This window comes from Girardinichthys multiradiatus, chromosome 15, assembly GCF_021462225.1.
Source record: "Girardinichthys multiradiatus isolate DD_20200921_A chromosome 15, DD_fGirMul_XY1, whole genome shotgun sequence".
Lineage (NCBI taxonomy): Eukaryota > Metazoa > Chordata > Actinopteri > Cyprinodontiformes > Goodeidae > Girardinichthys > Girardinichthys multiradiatus.
This window is the reverse complement of record NC_061808.1, coordinates 15,557,266-15,585,214: the sequence shown is the minus strand read 5'-3', so window position 1 is coordinate 15,585,214 and position 27,949 is coordinate 15,557,266. Positions and strand designations below refer to the sequence as shown.

General features: G+C 39.0%; 2 protein-coding genes across 4 annotated transcripts in view; one reads left to right on the top strand and one right to left on the bottom strand.

Moving 5' to 3' along the window:
* Window positions 1-137: 137 nt before the first annotated feature.
* stx11b.1 (syntaxin 11b, tandem duplicate 1) lies at window positions 138-3,010 on the bottom strand. Its single transcript, XM_047387516.1, has 2 exons — window positions 2,702-3,010; window positions 138-1,827 (listed from the first exon to the last, which is right to left on the bottom strand). The coding sequence occupies exon 2, from the start codon at window positions 1,729-1,731 to the stop codon at window positions 835-837; it is 897 nt and encodes a 298-aa protein (XP_047243472.1). The 5' UTR covers window positions 1,732-1,827; window positions 2,702-3,010; the 3' UTR covers window positions 138-834.
* A 4,047-nt stretch (window positions 3,011-7,057) lies between these two features.
* mthfd1l (methylenetetrahydrofolate dehydrogenase (NADP+ dependent) 1 like) overlaps window positions 7,058-27,949 on the top strand; it is a 44,905-nt gene continuing 24,013 nt past the window's right edge. Inside the window, exons 1-19 of one of the 3 annotated variants that reach the window (XM_047388674.1) lie at window positions 7,058-7,460; window positions 9,631-9,715; window positions 9,941-9,991; window positions 10,082-10,135; window positions 10,560-10,684; window positions 11,243-11,343; window positions 11,986-12,122; window positions 12,349-12,460; window positions 12,871-12,938; window positions 13,068-13,165; window positions 16,582-16,755; window positions 16,879-17,015; window positions 17,406-17,452; window positions 18,361-18,468; window positions 18,600-18,674; window positions 19,052-19,154; window positions 21,530-21,606; window positions 23,524-23,664; window positions 24,757-24,825. In XM_047388674.1, coding sequence (XP_047244630.1) covers window positions 7,234-7,460; window positions 9,631-9,715; window positions 9,941-9,991; window positions 10,082-10,135; window positions 10,560-10,684; window positions 11,243-11,343; window positions 11,986-12,122; window positions 12,349-12,460; window positions 12,871-12,938; window positions 13,068-13,165; window positions 16,582-16,755; window positions 16,879-17,015; window positions 17,406-17,452; window positions 18,361-18,468; window positions 18,600-18,674; window positions 19,052-19,154; window positions 21,530-21,606; window positions 23,524-23,664; window positions 24,757-24,825 — 1,989 coding nt within the window. In that variant the 5' untranslated portion in view covers window positions 7,058-7,233. Of the gene's footprint in view, window positions 7,461-9,630; window positions 9,716-9,940; window positions 9,992-10,081; window positions 10,136-10,559; window positions 10,685-11,242; window positions 11,344-11,985; window positions 12,123-12,348; window positions 12,461-12,870; window positions 12,939-13,067; window positions 13,166-16,581; window positions 16,756-16,878; window positions 17,016-17,405; window positions 17,453-18,360; window positions 18,469-18,599; window positions 18,675-19,051; window positions 19,155-19,865; window positions 19,884-21,529; window positions 21,607-23,523; window positions 23,665-24,756; window positions 24,826-27,949 lie in introns of those variants that run through there. The other 2 variants (XM_047388671.1, XM_047388675.1) reach the window with 2 other exon arrangements.

The following is a 27,949-nucleotide window of genomic DNA, read 5'->3' as shown; positions in this document are numbered from 1 at the left end:
AGTTAATGTTCTAATTTTTAGGGATCTCTAAAGCTGCATAAACTGGTTAGGTAGTTATGATTTCTTAATACTTTATACAAGGAACCACAGAAGGAACAAAAGCAGTGCAAAATGTACAAAAAAAATTCATCAAAATGTTCATTGCATCATCAACATTTATTTGCTGTTGCAGCAAAAAGACGTGAAATCTGAGCATTTACAGATACATTTTGCTTGTTATTTATGATTAATAATGTTAATATAATACATAATGATAACATTAGACATTTAAAATACACCACAAACAACCAAATTATGCTAGCTTTATAGACAGTCTTTTTGACATTATATTTTATACATCTTTTGCTTGCATATAAGAAGGTTTACAAAGGCAGTGCACTCCTGCCAAAATCATTTGTAAAAGGCAACCGTCCCAGTCACGACGTAATAAAGTCTCAGTGGCAAAAACAACATCAATACCGTGATTTAAAATAATTGCATCAAACCCCGTTCATAAAATAATGAATTGAGAACCATGCTGACATTTTCTGTGTATACTTTATCCTTCTCAGGGACGCAGCAGTCATTGGGCGAGAGGCAGAATGCATCCTGAGGAGATTCTCCTCTCCATCGCAGGAATTAAGACACTTGTTAATGTAAGTTAAGAACAACCTATTGCTTTTTTAGATAAGCATATTTATATCTCAGTCTAAATAACTGTGGTAATCGTTCTTCCTTCAGACCTTCCTTTAACTTCTTAGAGTTGTCGTCCTCCAACAACATTGATATGTATTGCAAACAACAATAACAGGAATGTATTTAACAAAGACATTACAATGCATATAGTTCTAGTCCTTAATTATAGCATGGGAAACAACTGCAAAACATTTTCTTAAAAGGGTTGTTGTTGTCATGCTTTTTAGCAAGTTTAATCTTGACAATGGCATCTTGTATGCCTTCATCAGTTTTTTGAACATTTGTTTGAACGTAATCCAGCATTGAGCCCTGCTCCTCCACCAGGACAGCAATGTCCAAGAATATCTCGTGAATTCCATTGATACGGCTCTCAAGATCCACAAGCTCCTGATGGCGCTTTTCAATCTGGGAGAGAGCTGAACGGGCTGTTTTGCCCTCGCTCACGACATTGTCAGTAAAGATGTTCCACTGGCCCTTCTCGATCATCTCCTCCACATCTTCGCCTGTTACATCGCGCCCTACTATCTCCATCTGCCTCATAATCTGGGCTTTGCAGTTCTCTCGATGGGTCATCTCGGCTTCGTTATAGTCAAACATGGCATCTCGAAAACCATTGCTGAGGCCAGCATACTGGGTTCGGGCAATGCGTGTGATTGGAGAGCTTTCTCCATGCTCCTCCTCTAACTTGTAAGCTGTTCTGTCCATTTTGTGCAAGCGTTCCAGGATACCCTCGGCCCTCTTCTTTATGTCTGCACCTATTGCATTGGAGTCTTTTTTAATTGTGCTCATGGTAGTGCTGCCCTGGAGCATGCGGGAGTTCTGCTCACGCAGCCTTTTAACCTCAACTCGAACAAGCTGTATCTCTCGGTGGATATCCTGGGTTTGAGCAAACACCTCATTAAGAGCAGGGCTGTTGTCAAACACGACCGCCTGATGGGGCAGCTCATCCTCCAAGTCGACATTACTGAAGGCGTCGGAAAAGGTGGACTCTATGTACTCTGTCTTCTCAATACTGCCAGTGGACACTTCCTGCAGGTTGCTTAGTCTGTCCCTCATGTTTGCACTGGATCTCAGGGCTAAACTAGAGATTTCAGGATGATTTTTTTGCTCTGATTATTGTTCCTCTGATGCTCATTGATAGAGGTGACTCACCTGGCATGAGACAAAAACAAAAACTTTAGTTTTACAGTTCAACAATGCCTTCTAGAATTTCTGAACTGTAAAGGAAAATCCAGACTTAAAACAGCAAACAAAAAAACCTTGGGATTTTTTTTGTCGAACTGGATGTCTAAATGATCTTTCCTCCTTCCTTCAGGGTTAACCCACCCATCACCTGTCACTGGCTCAACAGGTTCTCCAAAGAACAGGCAAAGGCGAAACTTCTAACCAAACTAGTTCTTACAACTTGTGATGTATGACGTCTTTGACCAAGGATTAATTTTAACTTTTACCCTAAGCTGGGCATCACATTTTGTTTTTAATAAGATCAATTTCTCAGATCATCATATCTGATACTGTCTCTGCTTTCAATTGAGAATTACATACATTACTGTGAGGTATTCGAAAACCAGCATACAACATTTTAGTTCACAGACTCTGGCATAACGATAAATGAAGGTGTTACATTTATTCATGTGTAAAATAGATAAAGTAATTGTGTTCAGTTTGTTGTTTTGACAATATGTGTGTAACTGATAATTATGTTTTCTCTAAAGAAGGAGAATTTTCTTAATGTAAATGTGAACAGGCCATCAGGCAGTACATTTGATGTAATTTCATGGTATAAACATAATAAAATCTGCATATTCTGTAAAACAATAATTTGAACATTGCAAACATTTTGTGCAAAAAATCTCAGGTGCTTTTAATCCTCCAAATTATTGTAGTATGCTAAAAATGTGGCTGTTATCGACCAAGACCCCAAATGGACGGCTCTATACACTTGATTTTGAATCTTTTCATCTTTCAGTCACCATTTCCTAAAAAAGGAGCTAAAGAATGTTCTAATATCATGCAGGATCCTTACCTGTTTTTGTTTGGGGTTTTTTTCCTCTGTTGTACGCCGCAATCAAACTTTATCCCTCGGTGTTGGCTGATTGCAGAGCCTCGGCAGCATCCTCCAGCTCTGAGGCCGAGCGCTCCAAGCTGTGAGCAGGAAAACAAAGCGCTCCACATGCGCAATGGAGATGTCTGTGCAGACTCAAAGCTTGAATTGTCCAGTGGTTTCGTTAGGGCGATGGATTGCGCCACGTCACGTAAAGGATGTGTCTAGAGGAATGAGGTCCGGTCGGTTTGGTCTGTTGTGAATGTGCATCTCAGGAGTGCTGATTGTGTTCAAACAAGGTGTGACTGAGCTGGGAGAGCCGATATGAATGTGTGCGTCTCTTCCAAATACTGAAGTAAACGTAGATAAAAGGTGTTTTTTTGTTGTTTTTTTTTAACAATTTTAACATTAAAAGTTGCAGATTTATATGAAGCTTGTTTTATTTTATTTATTTTTTTTGATTGTGACATCCAACATGTAATTTAAAACATGGGTTGAAATAAGCATAAGAAAAAGATTTTTCCAGGCGCGCCCAGATTACTTTAAAAGTGCTTTCTCTCTCTCAGTGTAATTGCGTCTGACGGTGAAAGAATAAAACCACCAGATAAGTAGAACCAGCTTCTTTTAATCACATGTCCAAATGCAAATAGCAGCATAAGTTCTCACTCTGAAAGTGATAACGTTACAGTAAATTCGGTTGTATTTAGAAAGGAGCACATATTAATCATACCATTTATTCATCGATGAACATTCTATATTCCAGAGGTTACCAAAGTGGGGGTCGGGACCCCCGCGGGGGCCACCAAATGATTTTCATAATCACTGTAATGGGACCCCTGAGGTGTGTGAAGGGCCAAAAGTGACAAAATTAAATAGATAAATATATCATGAAAGAAATAAATGTACCACTAAATGTCATAATAAATAATTCGACTATACTATTTATTTATTTAATACTTTATTAAATTCATTAAAGTGTCACTTTTGAGTTTAGAGTCGGACCAATTGCAGATAAGACCTGGGCAGCAACATGTTGTAAAATGTTTTCAGCTTTTATTCCTGAGGTTTTCCAAGAAACGAAGCAAAAGCACTGCAGATACAAACATAAGTCAAGATCGAAAAACTTACAAAGTTGGTTCTGTAGGAACATGGAAAACACAGCACAAATACATGGGTAGAGAACAGAAGGAATCAGCGAAACACAATGAGAACCAGAGAGCTAATAAACAGAGGGAAGTGAGGTATGAACCAATGAGGCACTGAGGCAGGTAATCAGATGAAAATGGACAACAGGTGTGAACCAGGCTGCAGAGAACTGAGGGAATAGGAATATTAGGTAGGATGACAAGACTATAACACAGAAGGGAACACGAGAGCTAGAACAAGACATAACCAAAAGGGAACCAGAAACCAAAAGAAGCCATGGATGGAAATAGACAAAAGAAACATAGGAACCTAAGACAAACATCAACGAAAGCAAACAGAGAACCAGAGAAAACAGAAGAACACCACAACCTAAACAATAAACAAAGAACTCATAAAGAAACCTTGACCGTTAAATAAACAAAACCGAGGAACAAACTAAGAAAGAGAACAAACACCTAACATAGATAAACACAGAGATACTAGATGAGAAACTAAACTAAAGAATCCAAGGAAAACAAGAAACCAAAATAATAATAATAATAATAACAATAAAGAGAAAACCATACAAAGTAATAAGAAAGCAACCATAAAGAAAACTTAAGAACTAAAAGGAAAGAAAACAACAAACACTAGGAGGCGGTAGAGGGGACAAACTTATAAGGAGCAAAGGGAAATAAACAAACATGACTACAAAACCCAAACTAAATAAAAAGTTGAAAACACAAGACCACAACAAAGTCCAAAGATGTAGCATCACGACATAAATATAGAGTTAAATTATGAAACTCTGTATTTATTAATTCAATTAATAAATATAGAATAATATGTATTTTTAGGGGGTCGTCAGACTCTGGTACTGTCACTGGCTGAAATGTTTGAGAAATAAATAAATAAAAATAATAAATAATAATAATATTTGAGAAATACTAAATAAATAAATAAATATATTTATTTACAGCTTCTCTTGGATTTTAATAGAAGAGAAGCTGTAAATAAAGCAATTTGCCCTGCATGGTTCGGTCCTATCTGTCAAACAGGAACTTCTCTTTTAATCTAGTTCAGAATTGTTCATTTATATCCCCTCTCAGTTATGGAGTGTCCCGGGGCTCTGTTTTTAGTCTCCATCCTGTTTGCTACCACTGGAATCAATAATTAGAAAACACAACATCCTTTAATTATTTTGCTGATGATATTACAGAACTTTCTCAAAATTCAAGTGAGATCTTAAGAAGGTTCTTAAACGCATCTCTTTAGACAGGCTTTTTGCTCTGCTAAATATGACATGGTGCAATTTGGTGCTACTGAGGTTGTTTTTAATCGTGCCCTACAAATAGATAAATGAGTAAATGGAATGGTAGGGACCAAAAAGCATTGCTGCAGAATTTACCTTAAACAATTTGATTGCCTAAGTCTTTATTAGCCTCTGTTGCAGAGGGCCATCTGATCCCCATATGAGTGAATGGTGTGTATCTCTGACTCACAGTAAACATTTGCGCTGTCATTTATGTTTGTATGCCTCGCATGCTATTGATTACTCTCCAATCTAACAAAAGCAGTGATTAGGCTTGATTTTTCAAAACTAATGCAACAACTTATCTGGGGCTGCACGGTGGCACAGTTGGTAGCACTGTTGCCTTGCAGCAAGAAGGTCCTGGGTTTGATTCCCGACCGGGGGTCTTTCTGCATGGAGTTTGCATGTTCTCCCCGTGCATGCGTGGGTTCTCACCGGGTACTCCGGCTTCCTCCCACAGTCCAAAGACATGTCTGTTAGGTTAATTGGTCTCTCTAAATTGCCCTTAGGTGCATGTGTGTTGCCCTGCGACGGACTGGCGACCTGTCCAGGGTGTACCCCGTCTCCTGCCCATAGATTGCTGGAGATAGGCACCAGCTTCCCCGCGACCCACTATGGAATAAGCGGTAGAAAATGACTGACTGACTGACCTTTAGTTTGGCCAATATTTTAAAGCAAAGTTCAACAAGATCCTAAATAAACACGATATTTTCTTCAGACTGTAATTATCCTGTAAAACTGTTGATTTTATGGTGGTAAGTTTGACATTCTTCTGACTAAGGAGCTATTAAAGTTTTTTCTTTAAAACTTTGAGTGTTTTTTTTTATTTTCTATCCGGTACCTAACTATTTTCAGAAGAATGCATTTTGTTTATGATGTCACTGTGAAACAGAATGCAGATAAGAAAAAGGCTCCCAAGTCGAACAGGTATTGTTTTAGTATATAACACTATTAATTTATTGCACTTTCTAACCAGCCCAAATATTTAAAACAGCAACCTAAAAAAAACTTTACTAAAAATGAAAAAGGAGGCTAGCCAGAACAGGAAGATGGGTTCACAAAGGAGATTTGCTGTCTGGAACTGACGACTGCTTTCGAAAACCTCTCTGAGTTGCCATCCATGCCCACAAAGACAAGGGTTAGGGTTGCTGCCACTTTCCCTCATATCAAGACAGGTTTTAAACCCCTGTACCACCTGGAGCTCCATTGTTCTGTTGAAAGAAACCCAGTGTCTTCAAGAAGGCAGCTTCTTCAACTCAGTGCAAGTCATTTTTATCCTCTACTACTTGAATTGTTTTTCCTCTATTCCTCAGAATCTGTTAAGCAATACAAGATGGCAGTGTGAGTACCTCGAATTAAATAAAAACTTAAAACTTTTGATCAGCTGTGTGATTGAGTTTACATGCAGGTTTCAACAATTTGCCTTCTCTATTTATTTATAATAAATGTAGTCTCGTGTGACTTTTTCTTCTTTTTGCATTTTGACGCTCTATTTGCATTCTGGTTATGATATATATATATATATATATATGCTCCCTGATTAATATGGACACCTCCAACTGAACTTTCAATGGAGCATTCGCTGGTATGGATGCGTTCCTGGCGCCCTTGGAATTTCTAAACAACCAAAAATGGGACAGTAACATCCCATATTAATTAATATAGAAAGATGCAGGTCTGAACTTACTTGGAAACTCGTGTTTCCACTATAACATAATAAACATCCAAACGCAGTAACTTTGCGGTAATAATAAAGCACGACAGAAAAATTCAGTTGGAATGCAATGTAGAAAGAAACATCATATTTCCTAAGAGTTTCGGTTAATAGGCTGCAGGTTAATGACGTGATCCCCCATAAATGTGTTGTATTGTTATAACCCATGAGGGATTGAGTTGGTGGAGCGCACAGGTCTGTGGACATTTACATTTCCGAGTTCCCCTGAAGTAAGCGCGCCTCCATCAGTACCTTGGGGCCACCACAACTTCTCTTCATTCTCTGGGAGAGATTCCGTCGACTGCTACTCTAGGAGAGCGCAGAAAATCTTCCTGAGACCCAAAGACAAAGTACGAGGTGACGATGAAGCTTGCTACAATTCGCAGCGCTTGCGTTAGCATCCGAGCGTGTACTTCCCGTCCAGGAAGCAGATTCGGCGGCATGGCTCAGGGATGTCTGCCGACCAACAGCCGGTTAACCCTCCGGACGGATAGCACTGCTCCTAGCAGCGGTACCAGCCCGACGTTAACTGCAAACTTTGGAAAACAGCACAAAGAGGATGACTGGTCGAAACGCAATAGATCAATGGGGTAAGAAGCTTTGTCTACTAAAATATATTTAAATTCGTGTTATTTTGGTTGTACTTATATCTAAAAATGTAATTCTTTAACGCTGTATTGACATAGACGGCTCTGGTTTGGCTAGCAGCCAGTTTCCCACGTGCCCCTGGATGATCGGAGGAACTACATCCAGATGATGTAACCTCCCTACGTTGTTACCAAACAAGCCGTTAATACGACAGAGACGGCGTAAGAAATTCATGAATTGATGTAGATGGATGGATGATGCCGGAAAGTAACAGTTACCGTTTAGGATGATATACACTCAGAATATTTCAGTTTACAAAGTTCTAATCTATCAGACATCATGTTGGTATAATGTTTTATTTTTAATTATTTGGTTAAAGAGCGATTAGACTTGATAATGGTTGTGTTTACATTTCTGTCTAAAATGCAGGTCATTGTTGCTATACTAGCTCTTCCCACACTGGTCCCAAAACACAAACTAGGTTTTGCACTCACAGACATTTACATTTTCATTGCCAATAGGCTGGGGGTAATCGATTTGGTGAAAATATTTTTTTTTGTTCAATAATTCTCCCTGTATGCACTTGGAAAATGTAAAGACCACTATTTAGACAATTCAAGTAGTAAAGCAAAACTGTCAAATTACCCTGAATGTCCATAGCTGATGTATATAATTATTGCTAGAGTAGTGAAGACATTGTATAAACCCGGGTTAGTTATAATTTATATAGTCATGGTAAATTTCATGAAAGGTCTCTCAGTCAAATATTTTCCTTAGGTTGTTCAGCCCTATCTGCAGAAGCTTTCTGATTGGCTAGTCTTTTCCTAACCAGGCCTTGGTTGCAACTAAATTTTCATGCCGTGAGCATCAGAGACAGATCTAGTTGTCTAAAATACAATTTTATGATCTTTGTATATGGTCTTACAGCTGCTTGTAAAGTTGTAGACTGTTTCTCTTGCTTAGGATGTCTTGTAATCCTTTAATTTTCTATTAGATTTAAAACTTCATCTATCAATAACCCTGGAGTTCATTTTCTTCTAATCTGGCCAATGCTTGTTATATTTAATTGTTTAATTAAAACAAAGGTTAAATGAATTTATTTTAGGTATTACAATCCGTAGACCGAAATCGTAATGGGCTAAAATCAGAATCACCAACAAAAACTAGAAATCTGCTGTTTTGATATTCAATTCAATTCAGTTTATTGATATAGCGCCAATTTACAACACATGTTGTCTCAAGGCACTTCACAACAGTCAGGTACATACATTAAAATTGGATAAAAAGATTTTCTATCTAAGGAAACCCAGCAGATTGCATCCAGTCAGTAACTTGCAGCATTCCCTCCTCCTGGATGAGCATGTAGAGACAGTGGACAGTCACTGGCGTTGACTTTGCAGCAATCCCTCATACTGAGCATGCATGTAGCGACAGTGGAAAGGAAAAACTCCCTTTTAATAGGAAGAAACCTCCAGCAGAACCAGGCTCAGTATGTGCGGCCATCTGCCACGACCGAATGGGGGTTATATATTTTGATTAAACTCTTTTCTGGCTCTTTGTTTTTTATCATCCACTACCTGGATATTCTTATCCATATATAATTTAGCTCAATAGGGATTGTTCTGTTTTGCTGTTAATGTGGTATTAAACAAAAACGTTTCTGTGTTTGCCCCTCATTCTGGTGTAAAACTGAAGTAGGTACGGTCAGCACTGTCAAGTTGCTTTCGATCTATTTCCTTTGCTTTCTTTAATTTAAATGTTATATATTAGATTTAATGGTATAGCTTCCAAATATTTCTTTTTGTATTTCATCTAGCTAATAATCAAGAAACACACTAAAAGCTGTTTCATTATTAAGTCTCCATATAGCTTTAAACCATTAAATAAAACTATGCTATCTTCATGCAGCCATCTTAGATTTCTTTCCCACAAACAGAGGTCAAGAGGTCAAAAGTTGTCATGTGTATGTTTTATGCACACATGATACTCTCTACACACCTAATATGGAGGAGCAAGATGGAGATGAAGACCAAAACGTTTCTGTCCCTGAGTGCATTACACACTTCAGAGCAGATCTGCATTTTTACAAGTGTTGGTTTGGGGTCAGCTTCAAGCTTTATGCTTGGTTTTCATCCTGTGTGTAAAGCTGTATGGCTTACTCCTTATTTACAGGGAAGTGGTTCAGAATACCAAGGAGGCAATCGCGACACTGCAAAGAAGAAATCCTGAAATCCAGCCTCTGTTAGTCATTTTACAGGTAATATATGGAAGGATATAAGTCTTGTGTTGAATAATACTTCCAGTGATCGTATAGACAGAATGCAAACTCCAGCAGCTTGTCTTAAAACAAACAGAAAAAAGCCTTTTAACTTTACTCTTAATGTACCTTTGACCCTAAAGAGTATCTTTTCACTGACACTGTTACATTCCTGTACAGTCTGGTCTCTGGGTTTTGGTTAGTTATCTTATTTGTATCTCAAAGGCTGGTGAAGATGACGGCATGTTGGAGGTCAATAAGAAAACAGCAGGCAAGGTAGTCTTCCCCTTTGGTAACTCCAATATGTGGACGTTGGTTTTCTAAATGTACCCAGTGGCTAATATGTCCATGCCTGTCTCCTCACAGATTGGCTTGAATGTCTCTCATATTTGTTTGGTAAAGAACTGCAGTGAAGATGAAGTAAGTAAAAGTGACTCAGAGGTTTGGTTATTACCTTTTAGCAAGTCTGTACATGTTTTAACATTCTTCTGTTAGTCTTTGTTGGGCCTCATCATGGTGGCTTAAGTCTTAGCGATTTTTTTAATATGTTTAATTTCGTACTTTAATGGATTTATTTTTTCATTCATTCATTATATAATTGATTTAGCTGCTTGATATTTTATTTGAGGAGTTGCGTGACATTATATTACTGATACCAGGGGGAACCCTCTCAGCCAGGGGCTTTCCTCCTGATTCAGTTAGAAGGAATGGATTTCTGGTAAGAGCTCAGGCATTTTAGCTAACTGTAGCTGATTTATAATTCCTGACCTTAAGCCAACCCTAAGCTCTACTTCTCTACTTTCACACATCTTTGCTGTTTCTGTCTCTCTCTGTTTGCATGTAGATAGTGGAGGAGTTGCTAAAGCTCAACGATGACCCCAGGGTGCACGGAGTCTTCCTCCACCTCCCGCCGACCTCCCTCACCAGTCGAGTACTCAACACGCTCAAACCAGAGAAGGATGTTGATGGGTAAGATCTTGTGAGAGTATTTTGTCATTCCTCAAGCAGTAAATATTAAATGTAATTCTGTAAAAACATGTGATAAGCTACAACCACAAGTCATAGAAATGCTGGGTGTGGATGGTTTTGATCCATATCATGAAGGCCTGCAAAGAGTTAGGACAAATTGTACAGCATGTGTCTTCGTAGAATAAAGGATTGGGAACATTAGCAAGGTACGCTATATGATAATCACAAATTGAAGGGAACTGGTTTAAAATCATGGAAACGTAGTTTAGGTTCATTTAATTAAAAAAACAAGATGCATGATGGTTAAATAAGTTGTGCTGATTTTTAATCTATCAGCAATATGAGAAAAGTCAACGTCTTACCTTGAAAGTGATTTAAACTTTTAATGGCCTTTATTTGATCATTTATGATATTTTCAGGGGGCTTGAAAATGAACTGTTTACCTACTCTAATGTGAATTTGACATGGTTTGATTTAGTAAAATGTGACTCTGTTCAAAATAGTTATATAATACATACATATTCATATATTTTTCTGAATTATTGTTTTACAATATAGTATTTCAGATTTGAATATAGGCCGCCTGGTCAGAGGGGACGTGAGCAAAGGTTTTATACCACCAATAGCAAGTGCTGTCTTGGATCTGCTGGAGAAACATGGTGAGTTGCTGCCAAGACAAGCTCTAGGTTGTTTAATAATCTATAATAAGGTGTTTTTGTTGGAATAATTGAATAATTAATGTCAGGTTTAACCAACCTAACAGTTTTAAACTGGGGTTTGGTCATTTCAAATATTACAGTTAAGTTGGGAATTAACATTTTTATTTTAAGACAGTTTTTTCTGAAGTTTGTTTCCCTCAACAATGTCCCAATGCTCCAACACTGTTGTAGCTGATCAAACAGGATGTTCTCCTCTGTGTTGTTTACATGGGCAGATCATCAGTGTTGCTGTTGCTTGTTCAGGATTTTATTACCTGCATGTGTTTTTACTTGCTATATTTGAAATAAAACGTTCCATAACAACATTTTTTCTTAAAAATATATTGATGTGTTATCTTTACATACCTGCTTGTGTGAACTTGATGTCTGATTGAAGGTTTCATTGATTAATTTGACTAATTTAGAGCAAAATATGTATTTGTGTTTTTTACACAAGTTTTTCACCAACATTGAATGCTTTTCACATTTTGAGTTTTATTATGGCCGACGTGTAAACAAGTGAACAAATTGAAGAATTGTGTGTAGAAGACATGTGGTTGGACAGTTTACCGATTTACCGACATGGTTTAAACACTTTTGCAGATGCTGCTTTGAAAGGGAAATCCGTGTTGCTGGTAGGAGGACATGGACCCCTCAGGATGGCCCTACAGTGCCTGATTGAAAGAAGTGGGATGACGGTTCAAACAAATCATTGGAACTCAAAGAGCTTGAAGACGCAGGTTTATTGAGTTATCTGTTTATTGTTTTTACACGTACAATCTAACTGATTTAATTTTTTATAGTATGTGCTATTCTAGAATGGGACAACAAGGAACCACCATTTTTTTTTTTAATCCAATTCAAATGAATGTCTTCATGCTTCATTTACCTGTAATTTGTTTATGCCAGCTTTACAAGGCAAAACACATTTCTTAGCTGAAATGTGCGCTTTCCTTTTTTTATTAGGTAATGCAGGCTGATGCCGTGGTTGTGTTAAGTGCAGGAAATGTGGACATTCTGCCCTCCTGGGCCCGACCAGAGGCCGTCATCATTCACGGCGAGCCGGCACTGGAGCCAGGTATGGATTTTTATGTTCCACATGCCGCATTTTTCACTAGTTGTAGATGTGACCGTAAGGGTGTGACTAAGTTCAATATGAAGTGCATTACAGTGATCAAGGTGTGTAGTTATGAATGCGAAAATAATGTTCTTAAAGGCCTGCATTAGCTTCAATTTAGCCGTGTCTCTGAACTGGAATACGTTTTTGCAGAACATGCCTTATTTGTTTGTGGAATAAAGAATCTTGAGTCCATAATAACAGAGGTGCAGCACAGTTTCAGAGAATGCAGGTTAGTTGATGTGTCAGAGATGCTCTTGAAGCACATAGATATTAATCGGTTTTGTAATTTTTATTCTTTTTTTGTTTTCTGTTCTTCTTTAACAAAATCATATTAGCACAAGTGAATTTCTACCTGTTGTTAAATTCAGATGATGACATCATTGACTTGTCCTCAAGATCTGGATTAGGATACCTCACAGCTGCCTACAGAGCACAGGTCTGCTTCTTTTTTCCAAGTTCTTTTTTAACCTCTCTTTTATTATGTCGTCTGTTGTGCCTCAGACAAATATATAATACTTTAAAACATCTTAGTTTCCATTAAAGTTTTATGGTTTTCTTCTGTTAGAACGTGGTACACAGCTGCAGTCGGTGGATCCAGGAGCAGCAGTATAGACCCTGGCGTCTGCACAACCTTAAGCTGCAGCCTTTAAACCCTGTTCCAAAGTATGGGCTCCCAAATATTAACACATGCAGTTAATTAGGATCCTTTTACAGTACCTTGTGAAAGTATTCAGCTCCCTTGAACTTTTCAACCTCTTGCCACATTTCAGGCTTCAAACATAAAGATATAAAATTCAAATTTTTTGTGAAGAATCAACAACAAGTGGGACACAATCATGAAGTCGAATGAAATTTATTGGATGTGTCAAACTTTTTTAACAAATAAAAAACTGAAAAGTGGGGCGTGCAATATTATCCGGCCCCTTTACTTTCAGTGCAGCAAACTCAATCCAGAAGTTCAGTGAGGATCTCTGAATGATCCAATGTTGTCCCAATGTTGACTGATGATGATAAATAGAATCCACCTTTGTGTAATCAAGTCTCCGTATAAATGCACCTGCTCTGTGATAGTCTCAGGGTTCTGTTCAAAGCCCAGAGAGCATCATGAAGACCAAGGAACACACCAGGCAGGTCAGAGATACAGTTGTGGAGAAGTTTAAAGCCGGATTTGGATACAAAAAGATTTCCCAAGCTTTAAACATCCCAAAGAGCACTGTGCAAGCAATCATATTGAAATGGAAGGAGTATCAGACCACTGCAAATCTACCAAGACCCGGCCGTCCCTCTAAACTTTCATCTTGAACAAGGAGAAGACTGATCAGAGATGCAGCCAAGAGGCCCGTGATCACTCTGGATGAACTGCAGAGATCTACAGCTGAGGTGGGAGAGTCTGTCCATAGGACAACAATCAGTCGTACACTGCACAAATCTGGCCTTTATGGAAGAGTGGCAAGAAGAAGCCATTTCTCAAAGATATCCATAAAAAGTCTCGTTTAAAGTTTGCCACAAGCCACCTGGGAGACACACCAAACATGTGGAAGAAGGTGCTCTGGTCAGATGAAACCAAAATCAAACTGTTTGGCCACAATGTAAAACGATATGTTTGGCATAAAAGCAACACAACTCATCACCCTGAACACACCATCCCCACTGTCAAACATGGTGGTGGCAGCATCATGGTTTGGGCCTGCTTTTCATCAGCAGGGACAGGGAAGATGATCAATATTGATGGGAAGATGGATGGGGCCAAATACAGGACCATTCTGGAAGAAAACCTGTTGGAGTCTGCAAGAGACCTGAGACTGGGACGGAGATTTATCTTCCAACAAGACAATGATCCAAAACATAAAGCCAAATCTACAATGGAATGGTTCACAAATAAACGTATCCAGATGTTGGAATGGCCAAGTCAAAGTCCAGACCTGAATCCAATGGAGAATCTGTGGAAAGAGCTGAAGACTGCTGTTCACGAACGCTCTCCATCCAACCTCACTGAGCTCGAGCTGTTTTACAAGGAAGAATGAGCAAGAATTTCAGTCTCTCGATGTGCAAAACTGATAGAGACAAACCCCAAGTGACTTGCAGCTGTAATTGCAGCAAAGGGTGGAGCTACAAAGTATTAACGCAAGGGGGCCAAATAATATTGCACGCCCCACTTTTCAGTTTTTTATTTGTTAAACAAGTTTGACACATCCAATAAATTTCATTCCACTTTACGATTGTGTCCCACTTCTTGTTGATTCTTCATAAAATATTAGAATTTTATATCTTTATGTTTGAAGCCTGAAATGTGGCAAGAGGTTGAAAAGTTCAAGGGGGCCGAATACTTTCGCAAGGCACTGTACGTTACTTTTTTCTGTGGTCATTGTAAATGTACAGGTCCTTCTCAAAATATTAGCATATTGTGATACAGTTCATTATTTTCCATAATGTCATGATGAAAATTTAACATTCATATATTTTAGATTCATTGCACACTAACTGAAATATTTCAGGTCTTTTATTGTCTTAATACGGATGATTTTGGCATACAGCTCATGAAAACCCAAAATTCCTATCTCACAAAATTAGCATATCATTAAAAGGGTCTCTAAACGAGCTATGAACCTAATCATCTGAATCAACGAGTTAACTCTAAACACCTGCAAAAGATTCCTGAGGCCTTTAAAACTCTCAGCCTGGTTCATCACTCAAAACCCCAATCATGGGTAAGACTGCTGACCTGACTGCTGTCCAGAAGGCCACTATTGACACCCTCAAGCAAGAGGGTAAGACACAGAAAGAAATTTCTGAACAAATAGGCTGTTCCCAGAGTGCTGTATCAAGGCACCTCAGTGGGAAGTCTGTGGGAAGGAAAAAGTGTGGCAGAAAACGCTGCACAACGAGAAGAGGTGACCGGACCCTGAGGAAGATAGTGGAGAAGGGCCGATTCCAGACCTTGGGGGACCTGCGGAAGCAGTGGACTGAGTCTGGAGTAGAAACATCCAGAGCCACTGTGCACAGGCATGTGCAGGAAATGGGCTACAGGTGCCGCATTCCCCAGGTCAAGCCACTTTTGAACCAGAAACAGCGGCAGAAGCGCCTGACCTGGGCTACAGAGAAGCAGCACTGGACTGTTGCTCAGTGGTCCAAAGTACTTTTTTCGGATGAAAGCAAATTCTGCATGTCATTCGGAAATCAAGGTGCCAGAGTCTGGAGGAAGACTGGGGAGAAGGAAATGCCAAAATGCCAGAAGTCCAGTGTCAAGTATCCACAGTCAGTGATGGTCTGGGTGCCGTGTCAGCTGCTGGTGTTGGTCCACTGTGTTTTATCAAGGGCAGGGTCAATGCAGCTAGCTATCAGGAGATTTTGGAGCACTTCATGCTTCCATCTGCTGAAAAGCTTTATGGAGATGAAGATTTCATTTTTCAGCACGACCTGGCACCTGCTCACAGTGCCAAAACCACTGGTAAATGGTTTACTGACCATGGTATCACTGTGCTCAATTGGCCTGCCAACTCTCCTGACCTGAACCCCATAGAGAATCTGTGGGATATTGTGAAGAGAACGTTGAGAGACTCAAGACCCAACACTCTGGATGAGCTAAAGGCTGCTATCGAAGCATCCTGGGCCTCCATAAGACCTCAGCAGTGCCACAGGCTGATTGCCTCCATGCCACGCCGCATTGAAGCAGTCATTTCTGCAAAAGGATTCCCGACCAAGTATTGAGTGCATAACTGTACATGATTATTTGAAGGTTGACGGTTTTTTGTATTAAAAACACTTTTCTTTTATTGGTCGGATGAAATATGCTAATTTTGTGAGATAGGAATTTTGGGTTTTCATGAGCTGTATGCCACAATCATCCGTATTAAGACAATAAAAGACCTGAAATATTTCAGTTAGTGTGCAATAAATCTAAAATATATGAATGTTAAATTTTCATCATGACATTATGGAAAATAATGAACTTTATCACAATATGCTAATATTTTGAGAAGGACCTGTACATGCTAGACATTGTTAGTGCTTTTAAAATTAATGTGTCATGTTGTCATGGCATTTAAACATAATAAATAAAGGCCTACCTGCTGTTTCAGTGACATTGAGATCTCAAGGGCTCAGACGCCAAAGCCAGTAGATCGGCTGGCTGAGGAAATTGGTTTGCTGCCAGAGGAGCTTGAAGCTTATGGCAGGAACAAAGCTAAGGTCCGCCTCTCCCTCTTGGACCGCCTCCACTCTCAGCCTGATGGCAAATATGTACTGGTTGCTGGGTGAGTGTAATCACTGATTATTTATGTGAGTGCTTCAGTGTGAAGACGAGTAAATAAAAAATAAAAATTAAAAAAATCAAGAAAATTTGAAATTCCAAAATGTCGTTTTGTTTGTGTGTCTAGTATAACACCAACTCCCCTCGGTGAGGGAAAAAGCACAGTGACCATAGGCCTGGTCCAGGCTTTGTCTGCCCACCTCAAGCTTAACTCCTTTGCTTGCCTTCGGCAGCCTTCTCAAGGACCTACCTTTGGGGTTAAAGGTTAGGAAAAACATTTTTCTGATTCTGTTGGATGCATCCTCTCTGGATTTCTTTTTACTATGATATGAAGGTAAACTCGTTGCTTAAAAAAAAAAATCATTCCAAAAACAAATTTGTGTCTAAAAACAATGGGTATTTGAAATAATTCTTTGTTAGTAGGTGGTAGATGTTTTTACTAAATGGATTAAAACATGGAAGACTAGAGATCTGGAGCTGATCTTAGTGATGTATTAAATTCCAGTTTAAGCATTCTGTGTCTATGGCTTCATACCCTACATTTTTCTTCTTGGGTGGAGTAGTTTATTTAGAGTTCAACACTCACCATTGATCTACTGTACGACCTTGACCTGTTGTCTTTCTTTAACTGTTGTACCTCTGCTTTGTGCCTAGGGGGAGCTGCAGGAGGGGGTTATGCCCAGGTCATCCCTATGGAGGAGGTAAGACATGCAGAGACAAGCAATTTATTAAAAATAAAAATAAAAACACATCCACACATTCCCAACCCCTAACAATATGACTCTCACTGTTATACACAAAGAAAGGGATGAGAGCAGGAGAAATGGTAAATGGGGTGGGGTGGAGGTAAAATGCTCCAGCGATTTATTCCTACAATAAAGCAGCTGTCTTTTTTTCAGTTTCCTATATCAACCTAGAACATTTATCTCTGCTTTATTCGTCTTTGCTTGTATAAATAAAACCCTTTGTTTTTAGAGATACACAAAGACTAAATTTTCCGTTTGACCGGCCCTGACTGGAGATCAGCTGAATAGAAACTCAAAAATCAACCAGGATCATAATAGTACTTTTCCGAAGTCGTTACTGAGGAAATACTCAAAGTTGGCCATTCCCACTGTTGGTGAAGTGTTTCAGAATGTCAAAGGCAGCACATAGCTTAAATAAGCTATTTCAAATGAAACAATGTTTTCTATGACATGGTGACACATGTCTGATGCTAATTTAGGCGTCAACAGAGTGACAGAGAGCAAGACTTCTAGCTGAAAACAGGAAGGTTCAGTGTATTATAGCAAATTTGCTCTGGTGTACCCTTTTGATCTTTTAAACTGTTGAGAAATTTTTTGCTGCCTGTATGAAATCTCAGAGTTAAGGCAAGGGTCTACGCTCTCTAGGACGCTTCCACTTTTATTATTACTAACAGCCCAGGCTGTTGTAAAAATATACTTGTTTTAAAGTTTGGTACTGTCACACAATACCAAATTGTTCAAAGTTGAATGTAATTGGGCCACCAAATGTCTCATTCCTTCATTCTCTTTGTTCAAGTTTTTTTTTTTTATTGTGATTATTATTATTTTAACAAATCTTTTTCCCCTAAAAAAATTCTCTTCAGTTCAATCTTCATTTGACTGGTGACATCCATGCCATCACAGCGGCCAATAACCTGGTGGCGGCTGCTATCGATGCCAGGATGCTCCACGAGGCAACGCAGTCTGACAAGGTGACTGTTTAAAAACAAACTATCCATGTATGATTTGCTGTTAAGATTAGTTTTACGTATAATTTTTTACTTAAAGTTGTTCAAGGTGTATTTGTATATAAATGACCAAACATTTTTTTTTTCTCATGCAGGCTCTGTTCAATAGACTGGTCCCTTCAGTAAATGGGATTAGAAAATTTTCTCCCATCCAGATCTCTAGGCTTCAGGTAAGTCTAAACGTATATATCCAAAGTTGATTATTGTTTCTCTCCACTAGAGGGCCTCAGTTTACTTTAAAATATCTATTCCTCTGCTTCCTTTGAGGAAAAGTTAACTCTATTAAGTTTTATTTTTTAGAGGAACATTCCTGCTGTACATGTGTAATCTGGCAGTTAAATCTTCATATTTTTATAATCTTGTTTGGATTTATTTTATTTGCTTGGAGGCTAATTTTTAGTTGGCAGAAAGATTCAAATTATCAGAAAAATCAGATAGCTGTATTTGCTCTTGCTTGAGCCCAAGGGTGAACACAAACATTGCATCTACCAAATTAAAATACATGAACAGGAATCTACAATTTGTACTTTTTTCTCATCCGTTTCAGCGTCTTGGTATCAGCAAAACTGATCCTGCCTCCCTTACACCCCAAGAAGTCAACAGCTTTGTACGCCTTGATCTCGATCCTTCAAAGATCACCTGGCACAGAGGTATCTGTCAAACCTTCTAAGTTCATAACTGGTTGAAACAAATGCTGATGAGAAATACTGTACAGATTTTGCATGTTTAAAGCTGAAAAAGTGCAGCTGGTTTACCTTATACTTGCTTTTGCTATTATCTCAAATTTATTTTTAAGCTTGTACATTAATGGCTGTAGCACATACATTGTGAATTCACCAGATCAGAATCAGAATCAGCTTTATTGCCAAGTTCGTACATACAAACAAGGAATTTGACTCCGGTACACTTTGCTCTTTTGTTTTGTTTTTGCATTACAGAATATACAAATTTACAATGTACAATGTACAATATACACATATATAATAAAAAGGTGCATTTACAACATCTGTATGCTGTTGTTCTGTACTCTATTAAATGTTCATCAGAGAAACAGCCTGGGGGAAGAAACTGTCTCTGTGGCGGCTGGTTTTAGTAAACAGTTCTCTGTAGCGGCAGCCTGAAGGTAAAACTCTAAACAGTTTATGTGCAGGGTGTGTGGGGTCTGCAGAGATTTTAGCAGCTCTTTTTCTGACCCTAGACCTGTATAAGTCCTGGATGGAGGGAAGGTCAGCTCTGATTATTCTCTCTGCATTCCTGATTATTCGTTGCAGTCTGGACCTGTCCTGTTTTGTGGATGAGCCAAACCACACTGAGATGGATGAAGACAAGACAGACTGAATGATGGCAGTGTAGAAGATGACCAGCAGCTCCTGTGGAAGGTTGAACTTCTTGAGTTGCCTCAGGAAGTACAGTTTCTGCTGGGCCTTCTTTCGAACAGTGTCTATGTGTGAAGACCATCTCAGGTCCTCAGAGATGGTGGTTCCTAAGAACCTGAAGTGGTCCACGGCCGATACATTATTGTTGAGGATGGTGAGGGGGGTGTATGGGGGTGGTGTTCTCCGAAAGTCCACCACCATTTCCAGTCTTGAGTGGGTTCAGTTCAAGGCAGTTCTGACTGCACCAGTGTACCGGCCGATCCACCTGCTGTCTGTATGCAGACTCATCACCGTCCTGGATCAGTCCAATGACAGTGGTGTCGTCTGCAAACTTAAGGAGTTTCACGGACGAGTCCGATGAGGTGCAGTCGTTTGTGTACAGAGAGAAGAGGAGTGGGGATAGAACACACCCCTGGGGGGCACCAGTACTATGTGATCAACATTTAGAAGCGTGTGCTAATATCTAATATTGCTTACCAGACTCATGTTGAAACTCGCTGCAGAAGACTCTGCTTACTCAGTTGTAGCTAAAAAAACATACATGAGCTAATCTTAAAAAATGGTTTATAAATGTTATCCAGTTATGCATTTATCTGGATAGACGTGTTGCCTAAAGAACTTGTAACACAAAACTCAAAGCAGTACTGGCTGTAAAGTAGTAACTGAAACCGCTCAGAGAGCAGCAAACAGGTGGAGATCGCTTGGCATCACTTCAGAGGGACAAACAGCAGAGTTAAGACAGCCCGACTTGACCTGGGGCTTGTTCTGAAGCAATATAAAGACTGTACAAATGGATCAAATCAAATTAGCATCAAGAGACAAAGATCCAAGGCTTCTCAAGTTTTGTCTCCCCACATTCCATCTTTGATTAACGCACCTTTAAAATCTTTAAAAACTGGTCCTTTATGTATTGCATTCGGAAGATATTTCATGCTACAAGTGTAATTAATTGTATCTCTATTCCAGTGTGAGGTAGATTGTTGTTGGGGTGCTTTAAAACTGTCTTCACCACAGTATTGAAGACTTGTTTTATGGGCAGAGGTAGGAAACCAAAAAGCAGACAGTCCTTCACTGGAAGAGCACACAATCTGTTGGGAGGTTCTACACAAAGAAGATGATGCTCGCTTCTTCTGTGGTCATTATTTAAACTAGAGATGCACCAATCAGGCTTTTCCTTTGCAAAACCAATATCTGGTTATCCTTGAGTTCAGACCTGCCAGTTCCAGTTTTGATTGATTACACTGCTTTTAGTTCTAAGGATTTTAACACTTAAAATAGAGAAAATGGGCTGCAGGTGCTTTGATAGCGGTAGCAGTTTTGATGTAAATGAAATAATGATATAAATGAAGGAATTACAAGATGCTGGATTTTGTATCTAAGGACATGTCCAGAACCTTTTATTTGACCTTTACTGTAGCCCAAAAAAAGTAAACGTTAATGCAGCTGGTTTATCCGTATTAATAGAACCAAAATATTGGTAGCTCTACGTTTTGATACATTTATGGAATAGGACAAAAAACCAAATATCTCAGGGAATATGGCTAAGACATGCATTTATAGCAACATGTAGATTTAAATGTTTGCTAGTTCCCATATTCATAGAATCCGTAGCGGTCTTTGCTATCAGTTAATGTATTTTTTTTTTTCAGTTGTTGATACAAATGACCGCTTCTTGAGAAAAATCACAGTGGGACAGGCAAGCACTGAAAAAGGACAGATCAGAGAGGTATGTTGGTTTGAGGTCATGCAACCTCTGACACTTTTACCTTTTTATTTATTATTATTATTATTATTATTCATTTCCTGATTGCTACAAATCCAAGAAAATGTTACACAGGAAATTTGTTTAAACTGAAGAATCTTAACACATCAATCTAACCTGATTATTTCTACTACTGCTAAAGGAATATCACCTATTTTGTCAAAGTTATGCTGATACTACCCATTTCTTACACAACTTTTTGTCTCTGAGGTCCTGACATGTTTAGGCGGAGACAACCGTCTTCATCAGAGGTGTCACTAGATGGTACGTGACGGACGTGTCAAAACCAGCTGTTGTTCCTCGAGGTGTCAGCCTGTTATTATATTGACAGGCCAACACAGCCCCCTGCTGCTAGAGGATGTCTTTCCAGATGTAGGAAAGCTGGAAGGCCCCTTCGTCCGATTTTGACACTTCACATACCATCTAGTGACGCTTCAAAAGAAGACAGAAGTCTCAGACAAAACATGTCAGTTATGTCTTCAGAGACAAAAAAGTCGTGTCCTTAATAACAAAAGAACCTAAAGGCTATATACCTTTTTGCTGTTCTGTTCTTTATAGAGTAAAGTATAACAAACTGACATTAGCTGGCTTATTAGTCAGGTTATCCATTTTGTTAGTGTTAGCTCTAGGCTACATTTTAAAACAGCATGAAGAACCTGAGTAAATGCTGGTGCTCTTTTAGTTTCCATACAATGACTTTTGGAAGTTATTTCATACTGCCAGATGTGTCTTTTTTGTAAGCTAGGGAAATGCGTGGGAGCCTTCTTTCAGCTAGCTGAGTGGCAGTGCACAGCAACAGGTGTTGGAGCAGCGCTGTATTCATCTATGCTCTATTCGGCCGTAGAAACTGTTGGTCATGCAATGATTTTCTTTGGCATCTCATTTAAAGGACTGGAAACCGCAGGAACAGCATACAGTTACTTTTGAAAATCTCGGCATCCCTTCATAACGTTAGCAGGCCCACGCCTGTCGCATACACTCCACCCTACGATGCTGCCTGGCCATACGTTAGACACAGATCAGCAGTAATGACAGCTAAATGAAATTCAGCGGATAAACAGTCCAGGTCCATGGGAAGCAAGCACACTTCAGTGAAAGAAAATGTTTACACAAGAAGGAAAATGACCCACTCATATACATGCAGCTACACACTTACACACACCTGAAATAACCCCTTAAGCTGTCTCGGCTTATGTTTATATTTACTGCCATCCATTCTGTTTCCACTCCTCTGGCCTCCACTTTCCTCTAGTGCTGGATACCCTATAGCCCCTCGGGGTATTATGACTGTGAGTGGTAGTAGAAATGCTGAGGTCCTTGTTAGATTAATGTGGTTTAAGTCATGTTTCTCTCTCTCTCTTTCTCTCTCTCTCTCTCTCTCTCTGTGTTATTGTGTGTGGGCGAGCTAAGGAATGGAGACATCCACTCTTATCTGCTTCCCTTTTTAAACAACCACTTATTCACTCCAGTCCTTCTCTAAGTCTTTTTAGTTTCACATAAATTACTAAAGGAAGTTGCATCGAAATAAGTTAAACGTGTGTGTGATTACATTCTCTCCATCAAATCATCACTCCAAACTGGGCTGCATTCATAAGCAATATTCTGCTGTCCATGTGAAAAACCAGGTGACTGAAAGGACATCTCTTATCTTGGTGCCGCGATGTTTCTCCAGTTCTTTTGTCCTGAGAAATATTACATTTACTTAAGCTAATTAATGTTTAGACTCTGAAATCTGTCTTGTTCTGATAGTGTGAACATGTTGCTTTATATAGCACAGCTTTATGGCTGTAAGAATGAAAATTATTAGACAGAATTGTTTTGGATTTGTGTTCTACTTTAGAAAAATTTAACATTATTCTCATGTTCTCTGTCAACGTTTAGACTGGTTTTGACATCGCAGTAGCTAGCGAGATCATGGCTATTCTGGCCCTCGCAGACAGCCTAATGGACATGAAGAACAGATTGGCCCGCATGGTGGTGGGAACCAGTCGCTCTGGAGAACCCATCAAAGCAGAGGACCTGGTGGGTTTTACTCGGAAATGGTTTCTTTGGTGTTTGAGGAGAAAAACAATTCTGATCATTGCAAAGTTTAGTTTGTATTGGTGGACATTTTGGTTGAAAAGATTGTTTTCCAAAATGTTGTGACTTAACAGAACGTTTACATTTAGCTCCTATTTTAACCAAGTTAGAAAAGTGAAGAGATGCATCAGACAAAACGAAGTGCAGCGCAGCCCAATAATGCTAGAAAGTAGTGAAGATTGTCTCCTTTCGTCACCTTTTTTGGTGAACCTCAAATCAAGATTAGACTAAAACAAATGTCACAGCTCCAGCTAAGTTGTTAGAGGTCAGCTAAACAGAACTCACTGAGAGCTACAGCATACTACAACTTGTGAAACAGAAGACAAATGGAATTGGAGACCCTTATTAGTGAATTTAAAGATAGACGAAGGTAAATAATATTGTTTACTGCAGCTTTAAGAACTTGCGGGATCTTCTTGATATGTACCGCAGGCTGCTTGTAACGTGACCTTTTTTTTCATTGATTGTAGTTTATCGTTTCGCATTGTTCTGTTTTCTAACTGATAACTGTTCATTTGATCCCTCCCGGCATTTTTCCACCAGACCTTCAGTTGAGAAAAAAGGTTGTTTTTACTGCTTTCAGCGCCAGACACACTGATGCTTAACCTCATCCACCCCTCTTTATTCATAACATGTGCAGTTCACTTGTATCTCGTGAAAAGGATGTTAAGCAGAGTCTTCCTGTTTCTTGCATTGTCGGCCTTCACTTTCCCACACATGACTGCACTGTTTGATAAAGATAAAAAGCCAAACAAATTGACGTTGGTTCATAGTGCTAGATATTTCTTTGGCATTATTTGCAGATTGTTGTTGTAATATACAGCCTTAAAGAAGTGATAGAAACCTTTTATGGTTGTAAGGCTTTTTAATTTTATTAGACAACTAGTTTTATTTTAGTTATATTTAAAGTTTTTATGTTGCCTGCTGTTTGTTAACAATTCAATTCAAAGATACTTTATTGATCCCCGAGGGGAAATTAGAACACGTCTTTGTTTACAACAGCTTTCCCAATTTTTCTTTCTTCTTGTCCAACAGGGTGTAAGCGGTGCGCTGGCAGTGCTAATGAAAGATGCTATCAAGCCCACACTGATGCAGACCCTCGAGGTGAGAGAAACACATAACCTTACTTAAATGCTTATTATCTATCGAGTTAAGAACAACATGTTCATTATTCATACTCCTATAGTTTTAGGTTTAAAGTAAGGTTTAATGTGACAAAACCGTTTCTTCAGACTGGAAGAAATGTTTGTGTTTTTGCATGGCCCAGCCCGAGTCCTGAAATGGATCTGATAAAGAATCTGCGAAGCGAGCTAAAGGTTAGGGTGACGGCAAAGAGGCCTTTCAACCTCAAGGACCTGGAGCTCATCGCAAAAGATGACTGGTTTTAAAATACCAGTGGAGTCATGCAAAAGCTTTATGTATTACTCAACATATTACTATTACTATATTTCTATGTATTACTATTATGTATTACTCAACATAAAACCTAAAATTTGTGTCACTTTATATAATTAAAATAATCAGAGCCTTTCAACTATATTCTACACGTCGTTCATACAAAACAAAGTTTGCTGTTACTCTTGTTTCAATATACTACAGTCATGTGAAAGTAATAGGACACAACATTAAATATTCAGTTTGTTTATTTAAGAAAAAAATAAAGGTAAACAACAAACAACGTTTTTTTACTCATTAAACAAAAGATATCAACAGAGATATATTTTCTAGATGAGGAAAACGCGGCACACTCCAGTAGCTTGTCTTAACTCCTTTTTAGCTGAAACAGCTTTGGTAAGACGCTTCTTGTAGCCATCTACAAGTTTGTGACAGCGGTCTGTTTCAAGTCACCCCACCGCATCCCATTCACATCAAGATCTGACCTTTGACTCTGCTCAGTGCTTGGTGGATTTACTGGTATGTTTTGAGTAATTATCCAGTTACAGGGACAGTTCTGCTTCAGCTTTAATGCTTTTACAGATGGCCTCACATTTTGCTCAAGTACCCCCTGATACACAGGATTCAGGGTGGATCCTGTGATGGTGAACTGACTGTCCTGCTACAGAAAGCATCCCCAAACCATTTCTGATGTCAAACCATGCACTTATCTGTCAACATTAGACAGAGCTTGCCATAGATCCCCTGATTAAATTTGTGGGTGTTTTAAAAGTTCTTTTAGCATCTTGCAGTCTCCTCTCAGGATGAACTGACTATGGTCAGGCCTGTGCAGATTGACAGTTGTTTCGAATGTCCACTACACCCAGACTTATATGCAGCTTACAGTTTTCTCTCTGAAGGCCTCTAAAAGCTCTTTCAACGTCACCACTTTGTTCACTCTCTCTTCAATAGTCAGTTTTGTGTCTGATGTGATACATCTGGGAAATTTGAGCCATTTTAGGGTGAAATAAATGTAGGGGTGTCCTAATTTATTCACCAAAAGTTTTTTTTAATTAGATGTTATGGAAAATGTTAAGAGGTCATTAGATTTCAAGTAGAATTTTTCAGTAGTGTTATGTCAAAATATGTCCCAATGTTTGCACATAACTGTTTGTATCTGTATGCATGATGTGTAACAAAAGTTAGAGGAATGAGACTGTGATATCTGGTGTGGCATCACAGGCAGACTCTGTCAGATTCAAAACAATGTCACAAAAAAACCCCCAAAAAAACATTGCAACTTGAATGGCAAAAATCAACATAAATGACGTTAGCACACTTATTGTCTGTTTTTGTAGGGAGTCGGAGATATAGACTCTTTGTAGCAGGCCAAAAAAACGCTGCATGATGTTTGTTGTTTTTTTTTTAATTTCAGTTACTTGGAAACTCTGACGTGATTTACAGTGAATACGGCATCAACCGACACGCATCCGTTTGCTTTTTGTTTCCCTTTTTTTTGTTGTAAACTGATGTTTTTCGCTTGTTTGTTTCATGTTGAACAAGAAGCTTGATCACATCTGCTGAGTGGAGAAAATAAACAAAGCTCGTCACACGGGGGGGGTTGTATGCAGCTACTGTTACAGCTTTTGTTACGCTCTGGGTTTTTGTTTTTGGAGGAAACGCCGTGGCCCTGCTGTGTGAAACCCGTTTCCTGTGATTCTGGTCAGGGAACTGGTATCGGGACCAACCGGACCTCAAAGCTACATGAGAACTTTCCGTCAAACTTGACCGGCTATTCCCCTTTTTGCCCTCTTGACTTGTGCTGGTGGTAAACACCGATTCACTCATGAGAACGGAGCTGGGATCTGAAAGCATGTGTCTTTTGTTACTGTGGTGTTTCGAATGGGTCAGGGCCTAAAAGAGACAGAGCACCAGGAGAAAGGAATATTTGTTTTCATTTTTACCTACTCCCTGTGTACGTGTCTGTGTAGCAGACCTCTGTCATTCTGTGAGTTTTTCCAAACATCCTCTCTCCACAGGGTTTCAGAAAACAACTCCAGTCATCTTTCCTGATGGGGAGACAGTAGACCATAGCATAAATCGAGCCTCTCGAGTTCTGGTGTCGTCTTATGAAAGGCTTGAAACATTCCAGTAGTTGTGCATGATTTTGCACAGGTTTTTCAGACTGAGCAGATATCGTCATGATCTCCATGTTCCTGTTATGTTCGTCTTCCTTCCTGGTCTTCATTATCCCCTCCAACAGTTGGGAATATGACACACTGTGCTTTCATCACTCTGCTGTTGCAAAGAGTAAAAGTTCAGCGGTTGGAAGCGCACATGGAAAGCAGTATTCTGGTTGACGCGTTTGACATTTAGGTTGAAAACATGCCGTTTAATGGAATTGTTTTTGTTTTTCTAAGTATGCACTTGTTTTATGATGCTCTGATGAAGGCAATATTCTCCACCACTTAAAATACAACTTTCAGCTTTTCCCAGATACTATATATATTTTGTACAGATGATTTACTCCTCGGAGGGAAAGACTGTTTATGCAAGCAGCAGAGAGGTATGCAAACAAAGCCTAAGAAAATCCTATTGGGTCGTCCCATCCTTCCTTTTTCCCCTCTCTTAAGGAATCCACATTCAGTGTAACAAAGGCTCAGCTGGTTTTTTTGTTGTTGTTTTTTAAGTCACCAAGTTATTGTCTGTTTAAAGACTAACATGATTTTGTTGAAATTTTGCCCTTGAAGAATAGCAATAGTTTCCTGTCATGCATTTATTTGTGAAAGCCAGCTAGAAGCTGGAGGATCTATGCGTTAGTTAGAGCTTTTGAAGAATTATTTACATTTTTTGT

Coding starts and splice junctions, on each gene's coding strand:
- stx11b.1 (XM_047387516.1), bottom strand. CDS start 1,731: ATGAGGGACAGACTAAGCAACCTGCAGGAAGTGTCCACTGGCAGTATT.